This window comes from Podarcis cretensis, assembly GCF_951804945.1.
Source record: "Podarcis cretensis genome assembly, chromosome: 1".
NCBI classification, from domain to species: domain Eukaryota; kingdom Metazoa; phylum Chordata; class Lepidosauria; order Squamata; family Lacertidae; genus Podarcis; species Podarcis cretensis.
In genome coordinates, this window is record NC_137170.1 from 128690412 (window position 1) to 128711296 (window position 20885).

The window sequence follows — 20885 nt, forward strand, 5'->3', positions numbered from 1 at the left end:
CTTGTTTCCTTCCACTATTCTCTTTTCCTAAACTTTGCAGACCAGGCAATCCTAGGTGTGTTCACTTAGAAGTAAGTCCCACTGAATTCAGTGGTGCTTCCTCCCAGGAAAGTGTGTTTAGGATCGCAGCCTAAGTCTTCATTGTTCTTTGATTTAAAGGAAAGTAAACTTCTCCCAGATTTTGAAACTCCCTCCCTCGACAAGCTAGATTGACTCCTTTCCTATTCTTCCATCAGGCAGGTGAAAACTTTCTTGTTCCAAAAGGCTTTGGAGAACTGACTGCTTTGAATTAAAGGGTTGGTTCTGTGCTGTTTTTAATTGCAACTACTGGTATGTTTTAAACAGATTTTATACATGTATAAATGTGTGTGTGTGTACTATATATATGCATATAGTTTCCATTCTAGCAATGTTTTATTGTACTTTAATAGTTGATTTTTCTATGTTTTTAGCAGTTGCTGTTTTTATCTGTAAGTTGCCTTGTCAAGGAAAAAGGCAGGGTATAAAAAATGTAGCTACATCTTCTCACTATGCAGAGAATTGGATAACTTTGCCATGAGTCTACTCCTCTCCCTGATACCGCATTGCCCCCCCCCCATAAAATTTGAAATGGTGGAGATTCCTAGAAATTGCTCCTGCTACTCCGAGACATGATTCAATTGTTGTTGTTGTTGTTTAGTCGTTTAGTCGTGTCCGACTCTTCGTGATCCCATGGACCAGAGCATGCCAGGCACTCCTGTCTTCCACTGCCTCCTGCAGTTTGGTCAAACTCAGGCTGGTAGCTGCGAGAACAGTATCCAACCATCTCGTCCTCTGTTGTCCCCTTCTCCTTGTGCCCTCCATCTTTCCCAACATCAGGGTCTTTTCTAGGGAGTCTTCTCTTCTCATGAGGTGGCCAAAGTATTGGAGCCTCAGCTTCAGGATCTGTCCTTCCAGTGAGCACTCAGGGCTGATTTCCTTAAGGATGGATCAGTTTGATCTTCTTGCAGTCCATGGGACTCTCAAGAGTCTCCTCAAGCACCAGAATTCAAAAGCATCAATTCTTCAGCGTCAGCCTTCTTTATGGTCCAGCTCTCACTTCCATACATCACTACAGGGAAAACCATAGCTTTAACTATACAGACCTTTGTTACACTACTAAAAAGTTCCTTAGAACCAGGGTGGGGAAGCAGTGGCCCTTCAGATGTGGATGGACTACAACTCCCATCATCCCTGAGCATTGGGCTATGCTGACTAGAACTGATGGGAGTCGGAGTCCAACAGCATCTGGGGGGAGGGCAAACGTCAATCAAATTAGAGCTGTGTCAAGTGGATTACCGAAGAACCTGTATCCATGTAATGAGGGGACAGACAGACATAACCCTGAGACATGCAAAACGTAAAAAGGCCTTGGGATCCTCATTTTAAATTCAAATTTGCCTGTTCTGACGCAGCAAAGATTTGCATCATCAGCCATTTGGGGTTGAATCCCCATGTGGGAGGAGGGAAATGTCAGTTCAACCCTAAGGGAAAATGCTTTTGTGACAGGTCAACTCTTGCCCCTGTTAAGGAACTCACAGACCCTCCAAGTGTCCCTATTTTCCAGGGACAGTCCTGGATTTACAGAAGCCATCCCGGTTTCTGATTTGACCCCAGAATGTCCCGCTTTTCCTAAAAGGTAAAGGGACCCCTGACCATTAGGTCCAATCGTGACCGACTCTGGGGTTGCGTGCTCATCTCGCTTTATTGGCCGAGGGAGCCGGCATACAGCTTCCGGGTCATGTGGCCAGCATGACTAAGCCACTTCTGGCGAACCAGAGCAGCACATGGAAACGCCGTTTACCTTCCCGCCAGAGAATTTATCTGCTTGCACTTTGATGTGCTTTCGAACTGCTAGGTTGGCAGGATCAGGGACCGAGTAACGGGAGCTCATCCCGTTGCGGGGATTCGAACCGCTGACCTTCTGATCGGCAAGTCCTAGGCTCTGTGGTTTAACCCACAGAACCTTAGGACAGCCCTATTTTCATGGGAGAAATGTTGAAGGTTATGGAGTTATGCGAGCCCCAAGCCACGTAGGTAAGTACTGTAACTATATAATCTTTAGAAGACATCTGAAGGCAGCCCTGCATAGGGAAATTTTAAAATGTTTAATATTTTATTATGCTTTTATATACGTTGGAAGCTGCCCAGAGTGGCTGGGGCAACCCAGATGGGTGGGGTATAAATAATAAAATTATGGCTCTTGTTATTGAATAGGACATCCCTCTTTTCATCAGAGAAACGTTGGAGGGTATGAAATCAATGAAGAAGGGTGGGGGAAGGCTTGGATTTTCTTGCAGGAATAATAGAAGGCAAGAATGAGCCAGTTCTAAGATTGTTGTTGTTATTGCCTTTCACTGTATTTATCATTATTTTTTATTTATATTTTACTGTGTTTGTGGCATGTTTAATTTTATTCATGCCTGTTGCATATCGCCCCAGAATCCAGATGGAGGAAAAGCAGTTTACAAATGTGTTTTTTCAAATAAATGAATGACTGCAATCTTAGCCCTGGAAGCCTTTGTGCAACAGAGAAATGGAATACAAGGAACTGCCTTTCTGGATATCATAATATTTGGTGATGTCAGGACTGGCCCAGACAGCAAGACCCCCATCTACGCTATTCATGTAGAGCAGTAATATAAGAGTATAACTGTCATGGCTTCTCCCAAAACATCCTAGACAGACTCTGGGGGATTGAGCAGATGAGACCAAAAGTGGCTTCAATGGTCAAGAGGGAGTTTTCTGCATGTTCTGTAGAGGGAAGTGAAGGGCAGATGGGGCTGGTCAACATGGGAAGGTAGCCCATCTAGGAGAAGGAAAACTCTCACCCTAAACTTCTGCTGCCTTGCAGGATATCTTTGGTAGAAGAAAAGGCTACATAAATCTGGAGTGGAGTCCCTAAGATTATTAGATAGCGCCTTGTATGTCTCCTTCCCGCCACTCCTGCAGCCAAGCTGGTACCCGACTAATAATAATAATAATAATAATAATAATAATAATAATTTATTATTTGTACTCCACCAATCTGTCTGGGTTTCCCCAGCCACTCTGGGTGGCTTCCAACAAAGACCAAAATACACTAAAATGTCACACATTAAAAACTTCCCTGAATATGCGCTGCTTTCCTTTGGACCACATCAGCTAGGCTGAGAGTATTAATAATTTGTCTTCCAAGGACTGGACTCAAACTAAAAAAGTAGTCTGTGTTTAAGACTTTAAGGCAAAAGGAACCTTCTCTCCAAATTATAGTTACCTCATTCTTTCTAGCATTCCATAGAGGGTATATTTCAGTGAGATATTTCTGCTAGAAATGGGGGGGGGGTTATGTCTGGGGAATGTGTGTTTAAAACTATAAACAGAATTTTGCATTTTCTGCAATCTGATTTGCTAAGAGGCAGCTTTCCACCTTCACCCACATTTGTCTGAGCATATATATTCATTTGCATCGCATGCATTTCAGGTAGGGAATAAAATATCTACCATTTAAGCGCAACAAAACATTCCCATTTGTATAAGCTGTTCATTTCTATTGAGTTCGACTTTGAGTTGTTAAGCTAAAGGATCTAGCATCTGCATGTCCAGAGGAATGCTTACTCCCCCAGCCCACCTCTGCAAATTCAAACCCGTTTTTTAAACATGTGAAACTTGAAAAGCAGTTTGCAAGATAACACAGGCAGGGTAAAACTGTACTTGCCTGGATCGCATTTCTAATACAAGAAAAGGTTTTATGTTTCATATCAATTCAGGGAGAGGGGAAGGGAAAACGGAGGGCCCCCAAGAATGACATTGCAAATGGGTATGTCATTTACTGAATGTGTTTTATTTCAACAACCAAAAAATTCTAACAGACTAACAATGCACATAAGTTAAAATTTAATTATCACTTAGTGATAACAAAGATCAAGTTGATTTACATGGAAAGAGAACATTTACAATATGTTAATCCTCATTCACATTGTTGATACCGCAATAACACTTTTTTTTCTTTTCTCTTATTACACAAAAAAGGCGGAAAATTGTGCTTTGTTAAGAGGCACTACGAGAAAAAAAATTCTTTTTCCAAATAGATATTATATGATGAATATTGAATAAATAGACATATATGCATTGTAATTCGCAAAGATCTGGCAAGACCACAGGCGAAAATGCCCACAGATTCACTTAGAAGAACCACTGCAAAAATTGGCAGTGTTGGGGGCAGGAAGGCAAGACTCAGCATTGGGGGGGAAATACCTACTATTTATTTGTTTAGGTTGAAGTGTTTTTAAAAAGAAACCAATGCTGATGCCATCAAAGAAATGAATAACCTTATGAGAGATTGACCAGTATTACATATACGTAGTGATTTCAGCAAGAGTTTCTGATAACAGTTTAAAAAGAGTAACTCGAAAGAGAACATAAAGCAGCGCCTACTGAATTTCTGATTAAAGCTGCAGCGTACTACAGAAATAAAGGAGGAAAAGTTTAAGTTAGCAAGCCAACATTGTTTTTCAATGATATATGAAATGGATACAGATACGTTGTGGGTGTCAAATATTGATTTTGGAAAAGTCCCTTTAAAAACTCTGGAGGTTACTGAGTAGCTAGAATTAGCTTGTATTGCAACATGTCTTCTTCACCCTGTATGTTGTTACGTTCTTGGTAACTACCTATACAGAGAATTCTTTTAATGCCTGCCTTTTATACCTTTCAAATATATAAATAGTATTAACAGTTATATATTACAATGTCTGTGCAAGAAACATAAAATCGCTTTCCAAGTGATATCGCATGAGGTCTTTGTTAAGAGTTACAAAGCACATGTCAAAAGGAAGCCTACCAATGGGTTTAAGAGTCCAAATAGCAACCCAGACACAGAAGAAAGTCAAAATATCCTTTAAAAATATATATATATATATGAAGGAACAGCAACACTGCTGGTGTCACTACCAAACCACGACTTCAAAAACCTGTTGGAAACTATAGTAAATTGCAGCTTTAATGCTTGTACTATTGAAGAGTCAGTCAGCATTAGTTCTGCTTTATGTAATGGAATTGCTATGCTAGGTCACTGGGAAAAGGTTTCAGTTTATGACAAGTGACTGCACGGAAATTGCTTGGTTTACTCTTACTGCAGCAAGTTCAGAAAATGTGTTCCCACCAAGTCTGCCATGCACCTCATGAAGCCCATACCTTGGAAGAGTGTTTGCTGAAAGTGTTTAGTCTCGTTGAGATAATGAGCTTTAAGACTCTAGATGTAGGGAATAAAAGAGATATAGAAGGAAATTCAGCACCAGAGAACCATCAGACCCTATGACTGATTTAAGAACCAGCCAGACTTGCCCAGAGTGATCGATGTGATATAGTCTTACGATTTCATTTGTGAAAGCTTTGTTGAAAAGCAATTTGAGCATATATAATGAGTAAATTTCCAAACATTAATATCAGACAAACACTAGAGGAGCAAAGGAACAAGAACTACAGCTGCACAAGCCCCACTGAAATTGACAGAAGTTGCACAGCAACAGTGTAGATGGTTTGCGCCTCCAAAACACATAACACCACTATAAAATGTGGCTCAATGTAAAATTCCACACATTAAATCTCATAAAAGCAACTTTTCATGAAGACTGCTTTAGTAGACAAAGCCTACTGTGCACTGATTCCCCCCCCCCCCACTAAAAAGTCCATGAAAATCCACCTGGTTGCTACAGAAATGATAAAGAACAAAACATGCTCCGTGACTTCAAATATGCATCATATACTAAAGTTTTTTTAAAGTTACTACTTGGTTTGGGATTTCATTTGTTAAGGTGCCCTGATTTTGTCCCCCATTTTCTCTCTCCCTCTCCTTCACTTTAATTTTTTTTTGGCAGTGCTGCTCTAGGTTTTTTAAATGCATACCTCAAAAATTCCCCATCAAGCTGCCAAAGTGGAAGCCATAATAAGAATTTAAAAAATATATAACAGGGATAAACATAGAAAATAAATAGGTATTTCAAAATAGTAACCACACCCTGAGAGCAGGCAGCAGTTTATCTAAAAGCCAAAGCAACTCAATGTGAAGTGGTTTTTTTAATACATAAACAAGACTCATATTTTAACGAGCTCATTTCACAGTCTATACTTTCAGATTGTTATGTCCCATGCAAATTTCATATATGTGGGGATATATATATATATATATATATATATATATATATATATGCCGTTATCATTTCCTTCATTGATTTCATAGGTCTATTTCTTCCTGTAACTTGCTAGAAGGTCCTTTCATAAGTGCAAGGTTAACGCTGATGTAATCATACGTGAATTACAATTAACATTGTCTCAGTCAAACATAAAAGTGTAACACTCAAGTGCCTTTTACAAGGGAATGTCTGATTGGGCTATGCAAAATAATAGTTCGGTTTGCACATACTCTATGCGCACTGGGGGGGGAACCCAACTTTATGCGCACTTTAAAAAAAACTTTTTAAAAAGAAGAAGCCAAAAATAAAATAAAAAATTGGATCAATGTATTGCTTTTCCTGTGATGTTTTCACATTATCTCTGGTCTGTTTCTGAAGCAGTTGCCTTGTTTTTTTCAGGATTCTCTTCTTCGGTTTCCACTTTGTACATTTCCTCAGAGCCCTCCTCACTGTCATTCTCCTCTGACTCAGTCAGTAGCTCCTCGTCTTTGTATTCTGCCACATCTACCACGGTGCCCATGTGCTCTTTTAGCTTCCCATGGTGCTTCACATGGTAACGCTGGTTCTGGAAGAATTTGATGATGGTGTGTTTAGGCAGATCCAACTGAGCAGATAAAGTGTGGATGGCCTCCTGATCCGGATAGAGGCCAACATCATGGATGAAACTTTGAAGGATGCCCAAAGCCTCTAAAGAAATTTTAGTACGAGATCTTGTTTTTTTGGTACACGTGTCCTCTGTAGGTGGAGGTGGGGCCTCTTCTCTCGGAGGTGAGTTTTCCTTTGCTGGTTGGGATTGCTGTCTATGAAGCACCTGAAAAATGAAAAAAGCATACCTGTTTAAAGTAAGTCTGCCATGACACCAAATGTAATAGAATTAATACGTTACTAATTATGATTATTACATTTATTCAGATATATAAAATACAAACCAGCTTGTCAATAATTTAAAACCAAAGACATAGAAAAAATATAACACTACCAAAAATCTGTGCTTCCACTTTTTTTTTTATTCTCAAGCAATCTCTTCTGTATAATGCAAGTTTGCAACATGTTGCATGAAGATTCTATAGCAGTACCTGTGTAGCAATACTGTACTAAAAACTGTTCAAATATAGTTCAAAACTATTTCCTAAAAAAACTCTAAAAAGAGAAATACATTTTGGGATGATGGGGTGAATTTTTTATTAGGAACATGTAATTTATTACCAACTTAAAAGATGGCATATCTAAAGTTCCTAAAATCCCATTATTAGAAGAACCTAGTTATTTCACTAAAATATTTGTTCTTTATTTCTGCATCTCTGCATGAGACAGAAGTGACATACTTAGAGTGTGTTTAATCAACTTCTATGCAAACATTGCAAATAGTTCCAAATAATGGTTTACTAAAGCTTCCACAATTCTCTTTAAACTTAAACTCACAGAGCAAATTAGATGAGGGTTTTAGATCTGAGAAGACCAGAACTGTTAAAAAGAAGAAACATGGAACCATTTGTACGGCATGTGTGTGCATCCACCTGAACCATGATAAAATATGGGTAGATGAAGTGAAAGCCTTGTCCTCAATTATCAGCCTTGGAAGATTCAAGAAATATATTTCTTCTCCTGTTATGATGGAAGGTGGCTTACATCCTAAGCAATAAAAAGCTTGTGGGGCCTAGAAAATGTAATGAGTTGAAATAAATGTTACTGGCACTCTTGCTGCATAACTTTTCAATGATGACACGGATGTTGTGGCCCAAAGCAGCGTGCTGCCATCGAAGTGAGAAGTCCAGCCATTCAATTCCCTAACTTCATTAAGCAGCTACACGGTAGGTCCTGAATTGCTCATCTTGAAGGCCAACGTTTGCTCTGGTGATCTGCGTGCCTTAAACAAACATACTCCAGCCCTTCTGCAGAAAGGAACGCTGCAATTATTTGCTGTAAATAAATTGGCTCAGGAAAAACAACAACACAATGCGAGAGCAACTAGTCAAAATGAGAAATATCAACTTCTTTCTCTTATCAAAAGGAGCATTGTTCCAGGCCTCCACAATGTGATTATTTTCAATATTTCTTTTGTTTTTGCTTTGCTTTAAGACTAGTTTCTCAGCTTAATCTAAATGCTTGTACATTTAGCCCTAGGGGTACTGCTACACAGCAAAGGAGAGAAGCAGTATTGTAATGAATGTATGGGGGTTGCTTGTGCGTAAGTTGCCACCACACCTGGCTAGGTAGCCTGGTTAAACCTTTCCTGACTGGACACCCCTTCACTTCGTGGCTGTTCAGTCGCTAGCAGAATCCGTCAGTGGACATTTCTTAAACTTCTTCCAGCACAAAAGCTCTTTGACGCCAAGTCTACGCCTACTTTCCCTGCGCAGAAGTCTTCTGCACAGGGTGGGTGTGGGCAGAGGAGGACCTGTGCTCTCCCCGCTGGTCTCCAGTGAAGAGTCCTGGAGACCCCTCTCCGATTCCCCCAACTACCCCCCTTTATCCCTGGTGTTACGCTGATTTCCTTCCCCAGCCGATGAATTCCCTCTCTCCCTGCTTGGCCCTTCTCCGGCATCGCTTGGGAGCCCTGCCTCCACTTCTGGCTCCGATGTCAGTTCCCTGACAAGTATGAACCCCACACCCACCAACCCAACAGAGAGCAGCATCCAGTGTAAATTAGGTCTGGAGTCTATTTGCATGAGGAGAAGGAGCTGGCATTGGTTCTCTACCATGTCAGTTTAGTAACTTCATGGCTGACTATATGTACTAAAGGGGGAAGAATGCAATCATACAATGGCTCCCTATCAACAGAGGTGCAGCTCCTCTGCAGCTGTCAATAGCCAAAGCTCTACTGATATCTGTCTTGTGTGTTCTCTTGAGTGATAGCTCTGTTGGCTTGTGTACTCACAGCCAGATAAATCTCTGGTGTTGCATTAAACTCTCAGGAGGGGAAATTTCATGTGAGAAACCATCCTGAAAGCACAGGCACTTTAAAAAGGCACATGTACAATGTACAAAGCTTCTTGAAGCAGCATTTGTCAGAGGAGTTGAAAGAACTACAGCAACCACTGTACATCACAAAAGAGAAGAAAGGCTATTTGCTTAATTTCAGTTAAGTGGAACTAAGAAAACCAGAATCAAGCCAACCTGACAAGTATTAAATACCTGGGATCTGTAAAACAACACACCTAAGCCATTAAAATGTTTACTTTGAGATGAAATTGGTTTCAAAATGACATACAGTGGTACCTCGGGTTACATACGCTTCAGGTTACAGACTCCGCTAACCCAGAAATATTACCTCGGGTTAAGAACTTTGCTTCAGGATGAGAACAGACATCGTGCTCCGACGGCACAGCGGCAGCAGGAGGCCCCATTAGCTAAAGTGGTGCTTCAGGTTACGAACAGTTTCAGGTTAAGAACGGACCTCCGGAATGAATTAAGTACTTAACCCGAGGTACCACTGTACTGGTTTGTTGAAGAGGTGTTCATTCTGCTTTTATATGGCACCATATTCAGTGTTGCGACTAGAGGGTATAAAACATTTTAAACAGGAAAATGCACCCAGTTCTTTGTTAACTTTATCTGAAGAACAGGTGGCCAATTGGTGCAGGCAATAATCCAACTGCATATAAGATTACCCAAGTCAGACAAGTACTCCAGTCTCCATAAACCATGAGCCTCAGAACTAGGCAATCTTCTCGTGCTCACCAGCTTCTATTAAGACAAAGATCCTTGGGATGTCCAAGTCAGGGTAGTGTGGCTTAATGTCAGTTAACAAATAAGCCATCTCATGCACTTTGTAGAAGCAACATCTTAACTGAAAATGGCAGAGTTCTGTGAAGAGTCTCTTGTCATAAACATTGTTACTAAGAAATAAGTCAAATGTCTTAACTTCCAAGTAACTGTGCTCGGGATCATTGCACAAATTTGACTTCGAGTGAATTCAGTTCTCTGCTTTCACTCCTCCCTTCACTTCGCCATTAGCACAAGCAAGTCTTCACTTCAATTTTGGCCATCTGGAACTGACTTCCTATTTCTTCCCCAAATCAGTTCCCATCTCCTTGCAAATCAGAACTGAAACATGTTTTGTTCTCTAGCCACAGGTCTCAAATGTTTCTGCTTTCTCTAATGCATATTCACTTTAATGTTGAAAAGGGATCTACATTTGTATAAGAAAGCTAAAGCACAAGACTGTTTTGGTTTTTTTGAGGGGGGAAACTACTTTTCATAGGTATTACATTTTCACTTTTCTGAGGTATTAGTCTATTCAGATAGAAAACATACAGATATCTAATATGATGAAAGTTGACTTTGAAAAGATAAGTGACTCCTATTAAATCACACAACATTGCAATATGTTTTGAAGGCCACAATGAAATCCAGCTGGGAACCATGTGTAAAAAATAATAGTACACGCCTGCAGGGAAGGAAGTATGATATGGAATGATTAAGTTTAGGAAAATATATAATGTAGTATATCATTAAGGGAATGATCTGTATTACTTGTAATAAGCTACGGCAGAGGTTTCAAACTGTATTCCAGAGAACTCTGGAGTTGCTAGAAAACTGATCAAAGCCTCCTCAGTCAGAATATCAGTTAATAGTGGACCAGCTTCTCTGAACATCAGCTTCTCTGAACTATTGATTTTCCACTGCTTGCAGTAGCCAAGCGAGAGTTTTTGGTGTAAAGCTGGTATTTTTATTTTTGTTTTAATTATACTGTCCAAGTGTCTTTAAAAGCTGCCTGATATGAGGAACGGTGAAACCTTTTCTCATCACTCTTTGATGGTAAAAGCCTCTGCTACATTTCTGCATTAAAAGATATGGATGGGTGAAGATAAGTTGAAGACCACTGAGCTTTCAAAAAGAAAGTCCTCATAGAACTATAAGCAAATAATTATATAAGGAATAGTGGGAAATGCTGCAGGAACTGGAAACTCCATGAAGATCAATTAAAAGGGTTTAAGCCACACTAGGTGAAGAAGAACCAATCAGTGGCTCCCACCCCCAGTGGATTTGGCCCTGGGTGCAAGATTAAGCTATTCACAGAGCGACAGCCAACATTAGCAATACTCAGAGTAAACTCATCGAAATCAATAGGCTTAAATTACTGAAATCCAGAAATATAGAGAGCCAGGCTCCATTTCCACAGATGGGAGCAGACCCATCCCAGAGGAGCACACATTTGCAACTCCATCATTCTCACGGAGCAAGCAGGTCTTGTGAGTGAGTACATCACACCTTCCCTTTAAGCTGGTAGACAGGGCATGGCAACTATTTGGAGAACTTTGTTGCTTCCATCCAGTTCAGAATGTCTTGCAGGATTCCTGAACTCCTGAATCATGACTCCTGAATGTTTTGTCTGCCTCAGTAAAGTCCTGTTTTTTACTAACATGTAAGAGCCCGTGTGTGTGTCTGTGTGTGTGTGTGTGTGTGTGTGTGTGTGTGTGAGAGAGAGAGAGAGAGAGAGAGAGAGTTGGGCATGAAACAGGATATAGGGAAAGAGTCTCATGTGAAGTTGCCCCCATGATTTAACAATTCATGGAATTATTGTAATGAGTTTGAACCAGGGATGGCCCGAGATGTTTGACTCTGCCACTGTACATAAAATGGCCCGGCCTGCTGCTGCAGTTGCAGTACTGTTAGTTGCTCTGGGAGGCCTTTACAGTGGTACTTCGGGTTAAGTACTTAATTTGTTCTGGAGGTCCGTTCTTAACCTGAAACTGTTCTTAACCTGAAGCACCACTTTAGCTAATGGGGCCTCTTGCTGCTGCCGCACCGCCAGAGCACGATTTCTGTTCCCATCCTGAAGCAAAGTTCTTAACCCGAGGTACTATTTCTGGGCTAGCGGAGTGTGTAACCTGAAACGTATGTAACCTGAAGCATATGTAACCCGGGGTACCACTGTACAGAGGAAAACAAAATAACAGAAACAACAGTAAATAAAATAACGTTTGGAGGAGAGAGTTATCTGGTAGGAGAGACAAATGTGGCTACAGTGAACTAGAACAGCTTCACAAGAGTTTGTAAGCTGATTCCAAATGCATGTGAAATTCATGACAAGCCAAACTTGCTTCCATTTTTTGACTACTGAAATGTACAATACTAGTAACTTTGCTTACAGCAGAAAATATTCAGCCTAAAGCTGTCACCGGTTTAAAAGCACTGAGTTTCTTTAAAAAGCACTGGACAAAATGACATCTCCCAATGTCAAATACCCATCAACTGCTCATATATTCACTACTTTTCAATGTCTCATTCAGGTGTCTCAGATGTAGAGTGTATTAAATCTCTAGAACCTCATATTAAATGCTGCACTTTGAAACTGTATGTTTATGCTGAAGGGTGCACTGTGTATTTACATTTTTGAAACAGATGTTTGCAGATGCAATAAACGTACCCATAGAGAACTGTATCATACCATTCTACAGCCTCCAATTTATATAGAGAAGAGCACAACAATAACAACAAAGCTTGGGTAAATAAACGGCACCTTTCAACACAATCTTAGTCTGGGCGTCCTGTTGGCAAGAGTGTTAATTAGATAGAATTTTGTGCCAAGAACCTTTACTAGCTGCTAGGAATGTCTACATGAGAAACTGTAGCAGAAGTTACAATTTGCACCTGTGCTTGTTTTTCCTTTCAAAGCAGTGGTTAAGACTTTATTTTATTTTGCTGTGAAAGGTATTTGTGTCCTTTAGCTAAACAGGGCAGCACTACATTACAAAGCTCCAACAGAAGTATTTTCTTTGAGTTTGTTTGGAGCTGTGATTTAGCACCTTGATGCAATAAAACTCCATTAAATACTGTGATTTAGTTCCATCACTTTTCTTGGACTGCAGAGTATCCTAAGGTTACAAGCTGAGGAAAATTCAAACTGTTATTAAAAAAAAAAAAAACCACACATACACACCCCAAAAAAACTGTCTATGAAGTGATGACAAATTACAGACTACAGGTGTTAGATTACATTTTGACTTCAGGCAGGTTTAATATACCTTGGCTTCCTTTTACAATTGCTCACAGCATGTACAGTTATGGACAGGGGAGTTTAAAAAAAAATAGTACTCAATAAATGAAGACCATGTCAAAAGAAATCAATATGAGCGTGCAAAATGGTAGGAAGTCTGACATGGATATATATATGTTCACTTTCATCTAGCTTCCTTTAATATTGTAACCAAAATGCTACTGGCATTTTTCATGTATTGCCTTTTTTAAAAGGGTTTAATAATTGCTTCATGAAGTAAACACTGGTATCACAGATAATTGAACTACCAAGGTGTGATATACATTGAACTTAATTTCATCAAGGCTGAAATATCTCTTTTGAGTCTTTTTTTTTTTAATGACATTTATTTGAAAATGTTCCTATTTTTCTGAGGATTTTAGCAAGGAACAGGGTTATTTTTTTCTGCGAATTTTAATAAGGAACAGTATTAAATGTATCTGCATGACTTTTAGGCACTAAATTGATTTTTCTAAGGGCACTAGCTAAATGACCATAATAAATGAATTAAAAAGCATTGCAAAGAATGGGAGGCTAAAAGAGAAAAGTCTTAGCTCAGTGGCAGAGCACATCCTTTGCATGGAGATGGTTCCAAGTCCCCAGCATTTCCAATTCAATGGCCACGTAGCAGATAATGATAGACAGCTTGAGATTTTGGAGAGCCACTGTCAGTCAAATCTTATAACTTGCTGGAATTCCTGTCCACTCAGTGTTAGACAGGTGCTATCTCTGTTGTCCTTGAAAACAAACCTCTGTTGTCCTTGAAAAACAAACCTCTGTTGTCCTTGAAAAACAAACCTCTTGAGATCTGTTCCAATGTATTTATATCATACACACACACACACACACACACACACACACACTGAAATATGTATTGAAAATGGTAACAGAGTAGACAACACCGGTCCAATGAATACATGGTTTGACTTGGTATAAGGCGGCTTCATATGTCCAGAAAGAAAATAAAAGGGAATCAGTTAAGATACTACCACAGGAAACTACTGATTTTCGATTCCAGTATATTCAGACTAAACGTGACTAATTTCTGCCATTTTCTAATGAAGGTATCACTTTCATCACTTCGTTTTTCAAATGCATAAACAAAACACATGATGAGCAAAGATTATCTTCAGTTTATCTGCTTGATTGATTTCATTACGCGACATTAAAATGTCTGCAAGATCAAAGTTCTGTCTTGTCTCTATCTATCTGCCTCGTTGTTTGTTACAATTAAGCAGTATGCTGAAGAACATAAGAAGAGCCTCCTGAATCCAGCCAATGTTCTCACAGTAGGCGACCTACTTGCAAAGATGATCTGAACCCAGGAGCACCCTGCTTTCCTGTGGCAACAGGCAACAGGCATTCGGAAGCATGGCTGCCTCCAGAGAGGGAGAAAAATGTTTCTCTATCCATTTCTCCATGCCATGTATAATTTTATAAACTTCTATCGCGTCACCTCTTACTTGCCCTTTTCTCTCGTCCCAAGCACTGAAACCTTTCTTCACAGGGTATCGCTCCATTCCCTTGATCATTTTGGTTGCCCTCTTCTGAACCTTGTGTTTTCCTCCCATCATTCTTGTAAAACTATAAAACATTATTTTAAAATAAATAAATGTCAAAATTGTAAAGGGGGTGCTGGTCATGGGCTCCCCCAAGCTGCTCAATACACTTCCTGGCTTGCTGGTAAAATCACCCTATATTCCCAGCGGACACACACATTGCAGTCTAAATGCTAGGAATATGCCATTTCTTTGCAGCAGATGAATGAGCTGATCTCCTCAACAGCCAGTGGCGTAGCGTGGGGGGTGCAGGGGGGGCCGGCCGCACCGGGCGCAACATCTGAGGGGGCGCGCTCGCCGCCTCCGGAGTCGCCGAAGAGCCTCGGGCGCAGGCTGTAGCAGAGCCCCATGTCTCGCGGAACCGACAAGCTGTGCGCGCGTCCGGGCTGAAGGCGTCCGGCAGGCAGCGGCTCTCAGCGCTCGCCGCAGTCCCCTCGCGTCACGGCCGCGGAGGGCGCGTCAGGCAGCCCCTCCTCACAGCCCCGCCGCCGCCGCCGCTGCAGCTGCTGGGCCATGTTGCATTTTCCTCGCCTCTCTGCCCTCCTCCTCCTCCGGGCAAGCGGCGTCGTTTGGGCGGCAGCGCCAGCGGCAACTCGCCTCAGATCACCTGACACGGACCCGCCACTGCCGCCGTGGCTACCTTACCGTAAATACCCCAGCCCAGGCAGCAGCAAGAAGAAGCTGGCAGCGGCGGCAGGTTAGGGGTTAGGGGGGCAAATTACTTGCATTGCCCCGGGTTAGGGGGTGCAAATTACTTGCCTTGCCCCGGGTTAGGGGGCGCAAATTACTTGCCTTGCCCCGGGTGCTGACAACCCACGCTACGCCGCTGTCAACAGCTGAGTAACAACTATGCATTTGTTCCTCAATAAAGTGGAAGGCCAAGACTTGAGCACATGTTCTCTTCACTTGTGTTTATATAAGCTGAGTTCTGAGTTATGGTTCTGAGTAATTTCACTATTACTTGTTCTTTCTAATAAGAAATGATGCTTAGAAAAACAGCACTAATATTTTATTAACACTATTCTAGATTATATAGACGGTACGAAGGCACCGTCTTCATGCATGACTTGCTGCACTATTTCACATAAACCTAGAACAGGAACCAGAAAAAGGATACAAAGTGGCTCAGATGTTTATAGGAATCCCTGTTAAACCATGGTGTTAATCCTCAAATGTGGTTTGAACAAGCAAAGGGATTAGCATAGATCTTGGGTGGTTTACAGGTGTCAAGCATAATGAATGTGTTGCATCTAACATCCATCCAAAAAAAACTGTTCTCTGGACAAGCCCTAAGAAAAAAAATGGGTGTTCCTCATGAATCACAAAAACAGATTCATCCAAGTTAGAAGTTTCCTAGGTGAGTGAACAATACATGAGGCTGGCCTAGTTGTTGAATCACTCAGTCTCATAAAGAAACCCACTTTGGAACTAGTACTGGTGATCGAAATATCTCTCTCTCTCTCTCTCTCTCTCTCACACACACACACACACACACACCAACGTACGTTTGGGGGATGGGGGTTAGGGAAGGAAGGGAAGGAGAAGACTGATTGTAGATTTATTTCTTACAAATTTCCCCATGCAGCCTCCCTGTCCCAAGTGAGCAGATGGTTTAATGTTAGTCAGGGTCAGGAATTGCCCTTGTGGCTTCCTGCCTGCCTGCCTTTGTAGATTATCTAGATCATATTAAGATATGCAGCCCCCAAAATTAGAGAAGCTAAGTAGAGTACTTAAAACACTAGGCAGCCACAGACTTTGTTTCTTGTGCATGCTGAACTCATAACTTATGAATAGTTAGATCTGAACTAAACATAAAAATACTGGCTCTTGGACAACATATTTATGTTATCAAGCACTTCTTTGTCTACATGCAGCCACTTTCTGCCTCCTGTACTTAATCATTTCCCCATTCCTTCTCCTTTGCTGGACCAAATGAGCCACTACACAAAATGCACATGAATCAACCACCATCCTTTCAATGTACTTATTTGCCTGCCTCATTTCTACTGATGCCAACAATTTGACAGAAAATAAGAATGTACACATATTCACACAGACTTTGCCTTGAGAGTCTCCCTATTTTGCATCTAAAATTCTGCTTGAAATGCTACCATAGATCAAATTACCGTATTTTTCGCCCCATAGGACACACCAGCCCATAAGGCGCACCTAGTTTTTTGGGGGGGAAATAAAGGGGGGAAATTATTTTTCCCCCAGGCGCGGGGCTGGGGCGGGGGAAGCCCGAGCTTCCCCCGACCCCAGCCCCCAGAACAGGCAGCTCTCCGCGAACAGGCAGCTCCCACGGCTTGCGGAGAGCTGCGCGAAGCTCGAAGCCTGGGGCGCGCTGAGCTCAGTGCACCCCAGGCTTCGGCATGCAGGCAACTTTCCGCAAGCCGTGGGAGCCCAGAGCTGCGCGAAGCCTGGAAAGTGAGAGGGGTCGGTGTGTACCGATCGCTCTCCAGGCTTCAGCGAAAGCCTGCATTCGCCCCATAGGACGCACACACATTTCCCCTTCATTTTTGGAGGGGGAAAAGTGCGTCCTATAGGGCGAAAAATACGGTAGGTTGTCTAACAAAATGTGGAGGGAAGTGGTGCTGATATATTTGGGAATTTGTTTCATGCACCATTTGTGCATATAGCTAGAAACTTAAATTCAAACAATCATCTGGGCATTAAAATTGATATATGCACTGCCACCACCATGCTTCTTTCTGGTCCATACTACTCTCCTTACGAATTCCAAGCCAGAGTGCCAGGAGAAGACACAACTGGCAGAATTATTCCCAATGCATTACCATAAAATAAGGTGTTTGTTGTATATGAGCATCAGATGGCCATTTATTTACTTGCAGGATGGTTTGCTATTTATATTTTCTTCCTACAACAAAACATAGCCCTGACCTTTCATTCTATATGCAGTCTTCTTAGTGCCTAGACTCAACAACTTTGTATTCCCTTAATTCCTTGGACCATATCCTCAGTATTTTTAATCCCCTCCCAACCCTGCAGGAAAGGATTTGCATTGCAATTTAATTCACAGACCTGCCTTTAGCACCCATTGTTTCTCAGCTCCTTGCTTTTCATTCCATTGCTTGCCTGCTTTGTCTTACTCCCTTGAATGATGTTGACTCTGCCTAGTCCCCTTGCCTGCCCAGTAGTCCTGTTTCAGCTCCCCTTTCCAGCATAAATCCTCTCCAGTCTTAGGTCATTTGTGGCTTTTTCCATCTACCTTTTTAGCAAGTCTCAATACCTGACAAATAACAGCAGACACTGAAAAAGGCTATAGGTGTGCAACATTTTCAAAGCTTGTGAAATTATTGTTCTATATGCATTTCACGACTATGAATCAAAGCACCAAACTCTACTCTCTCACATCTGAGCAAAGTATTAAATTCCCTGCTGATTCTTCTAGGTCTAAACTAAGGAAAGTATTTTACTAAAGGAAATCTCCGAGGTCAACTAGCAATTAACTGAAAGGTTCTGATTGAATATACTATTGACTGCTCTCACATCAGGCAGCTTCCTGTTTATTATACCTTATGGGCTGACTAGGTGCCAAGACATTAAGCTGTCAATAATGTATTAATAGGGAACTATCCCCCTCCCCCCATTTGCCCAACAAATCCTCACATATTAAGGCCCATGATGAAATGATGAAAATCCTCACAATTAATGTAAATTAGTTCTTTGGGTTATTAAAACATGGAAAAAATAACAAACAATGTGAAACACTTCAGAAATTGAAATACACAGACCAAATGACCTGATTGGGACTACTTCCTAAAATCTTTGTATAATTAACATAAAGCATAAATTTACCTTAGATATCTGTCCTAATTTAGTATGCAGATTAATAATTCACCTTGCTCAACAGACGATGTATGGTATTGTGATTGTTTTCCTTTAAAATATGTCGTGGATTTCCAAAAATGATATCCAGCACCTTTGATAACCTATTCAGAATACACCTAAACTGAACATACTGAACATTGTGTGCAATATACCTAACATATACCACATAAAATGTCATAACTGCTGGTATATGAATGCTGCCAGCAGTCCTCAAGATCACAAATCATTGCACATGGACATTTTTAATTCACAAACAAGTAGGTCTCACTTATAATAATTTCTGTCAACCTGACAGTTTCCCTTCTGGTGTATTGGGTGCATGAAGAGCAATCATATGTTTAAGATGTTCATAGGGAATTTGAACTCATAATAGTTTTTTCCCCAAAGCAGAGAACAACAGGTTGTGCAAACACTTCTTATATCATAACTGTGTGTTTAGTGAGCTGATGCGTCAGTTAGTAAACTAGTGCTGCCACATAAATTGCCACTGTCCTGTGCTGCAGATTCTTCACTGAAGAGACATGCTTGGATCCTGATTGCCATCCAACTGCTCTTGGCACCACCACGTTAGTTCAATCCAGCTTTTTGAACAGTTAGGGAAGGCTGGGATTTTTTTTTTATGACAAGTGGGATGAAGCTACATAGATTGCACCACTTCAAGTTATCCTGAATAACTCTGCCATACTTGCTACACCTGCTTCCATTTCTACCACTACAATGAAAAGTCTCTTTGGATTCAGGCTATCAATAAACCCATAAATAAGTTAATAAACCTCCCTTTCTCTGTTAGCTCTTTTAGTGTGACAAAGGTTTGTGTCAGTCAAACACTTGCATACATCATCATCATCATCATCATCATCATCATCATCTGTATTTGTATACCACCCTTTATCCAAAGATCACAGGGTGGTTCACAACATAAAAATACAAAATGAGAACATAAAATACATAATAAAACAAAAACAAGTCAATAACCCCCTCCCACAAACACATTTAAATGGCCATAGAATGTTAATCAGCCCAAGGCCTGGTTACAGAGAAATGTTTTCATCTGTTGCCTAAAGATATGTAACTAAGGTGAGCTTCCGCGAGAAGACACAAATGGGAAGCCATCACAGAAAAGGCCTGTTTTTGCGTTGCCACCCTGACATCTCATGGAGGAGGCACACAGAGATGGGCCTCAGATGATGACTGCAGAGTTTGGGTCAGTGCATGTGGGGAGAGGCAGTCCTTGAGGTATTGCAGTCCTGAACCATTTGTAGCTTTATTGGTCAAAAGCAGCACTTTGAATTGGGTCCGGAAACTAACTGACAGCTAGTGCAGTCAGGCCAGAAAATCACCCAAAGCCATCAGTAGACCCTTTGGATCAAATAGCCTCCAAGGGTGGACCATTCCAATAGGTCCTCTGCCTCTGAGGTGGGGAAAAGGCACTGAAAGCCTAAATCTCAGCAGGAAGTGATCTGACCGTGACAAGGAACGGATGTCAATATCCCTCACTTTCAGATCACCCTCTTCCTGCCCAGTAGAGAAAACAAGGTCCAGAGTGTGGCCTGCCACTTGAATTGGGCTGGTGACATGCTGGGACAGCCCCATGGTCATCACAGCAGCCATGAAGTCCTGAGCCACCCTAGAGCAAGCTGCCTCGGCATGGATGAGACTGCTGGGCAGCATGGTGGACGGTAAACCAGCAGAATCCCTAATCTGTCCCGTTTGCCCAATGCCAGGAGCACACTCTTTATCACTTTCACAAATAAAAAGTTTGTCTGATTTTTCATTTCTCCTACCAACACCAAGCAGACACTAAGTTAAATTTAATTAACGATTTACAACAAACAGTGAGAAATTATTTAGAGAGGACTTCAAGTCCTTAGCATTCAAGTGTCTAAAAAAAGTATTATATAAAGAAAACTTTTAATGAATTGAATAGAGAAAAGCACTTTAATTAAATGCTGTCAAAGAGGATTGTATTAATGACTGCACACAGAGGAATTTAAAGCAAGCCAAGTATATTTAGCAAATAGGAACTGGGCTTTAGAAGGCTGTAACTATTTATGCTTCCAGAACTGCAATGCATCTAGATCACGGTGCCAAGTGAAACCAGTTATGTTATTAGATATGATTTTATTTATTGAGGACTATTAAAATTTCAAATGTGACAGGGAAAACATTTTTCACTTTCAAAACGAAACAAAATTATTTCCGCTTGTAGGAGGGAAAATAAATAATAAATAGTAATAATTACTTAGCACTTAACTGCTGGTGGGCTGTCTATACACATATTTGAAAGGCGGTGTGGAAATT

At 41.0% G+C, this 20885-nt stretch overlaps 1 protein-coding gene across 2 annotated transcripts in view; it reads right to left on the bottom strand.

The window, feature by feature from the left end:
* Positions 1-5360: 5360 nt before the first annotated feature.
* Positions 5361-20885, bottom strand: part of SATB2 (SATB homeobox 2) — a 131818-nt gene continuing 116293 nt past the window's right edge. For both annotated transcript variants that reach the window (XM_079978304.1, XM_079978303.1), the window contains one exon: positions 5361-7002. In XM_079978304.1, coding sequence (XP_079834430.1) covers positions 6547-7002 — 456 coding nt within the window. In that variant the 3' untranslated portion in view covers positions 5361-6546. The remainder of the gene's footprint in view (positions 7003-20885) is intronic.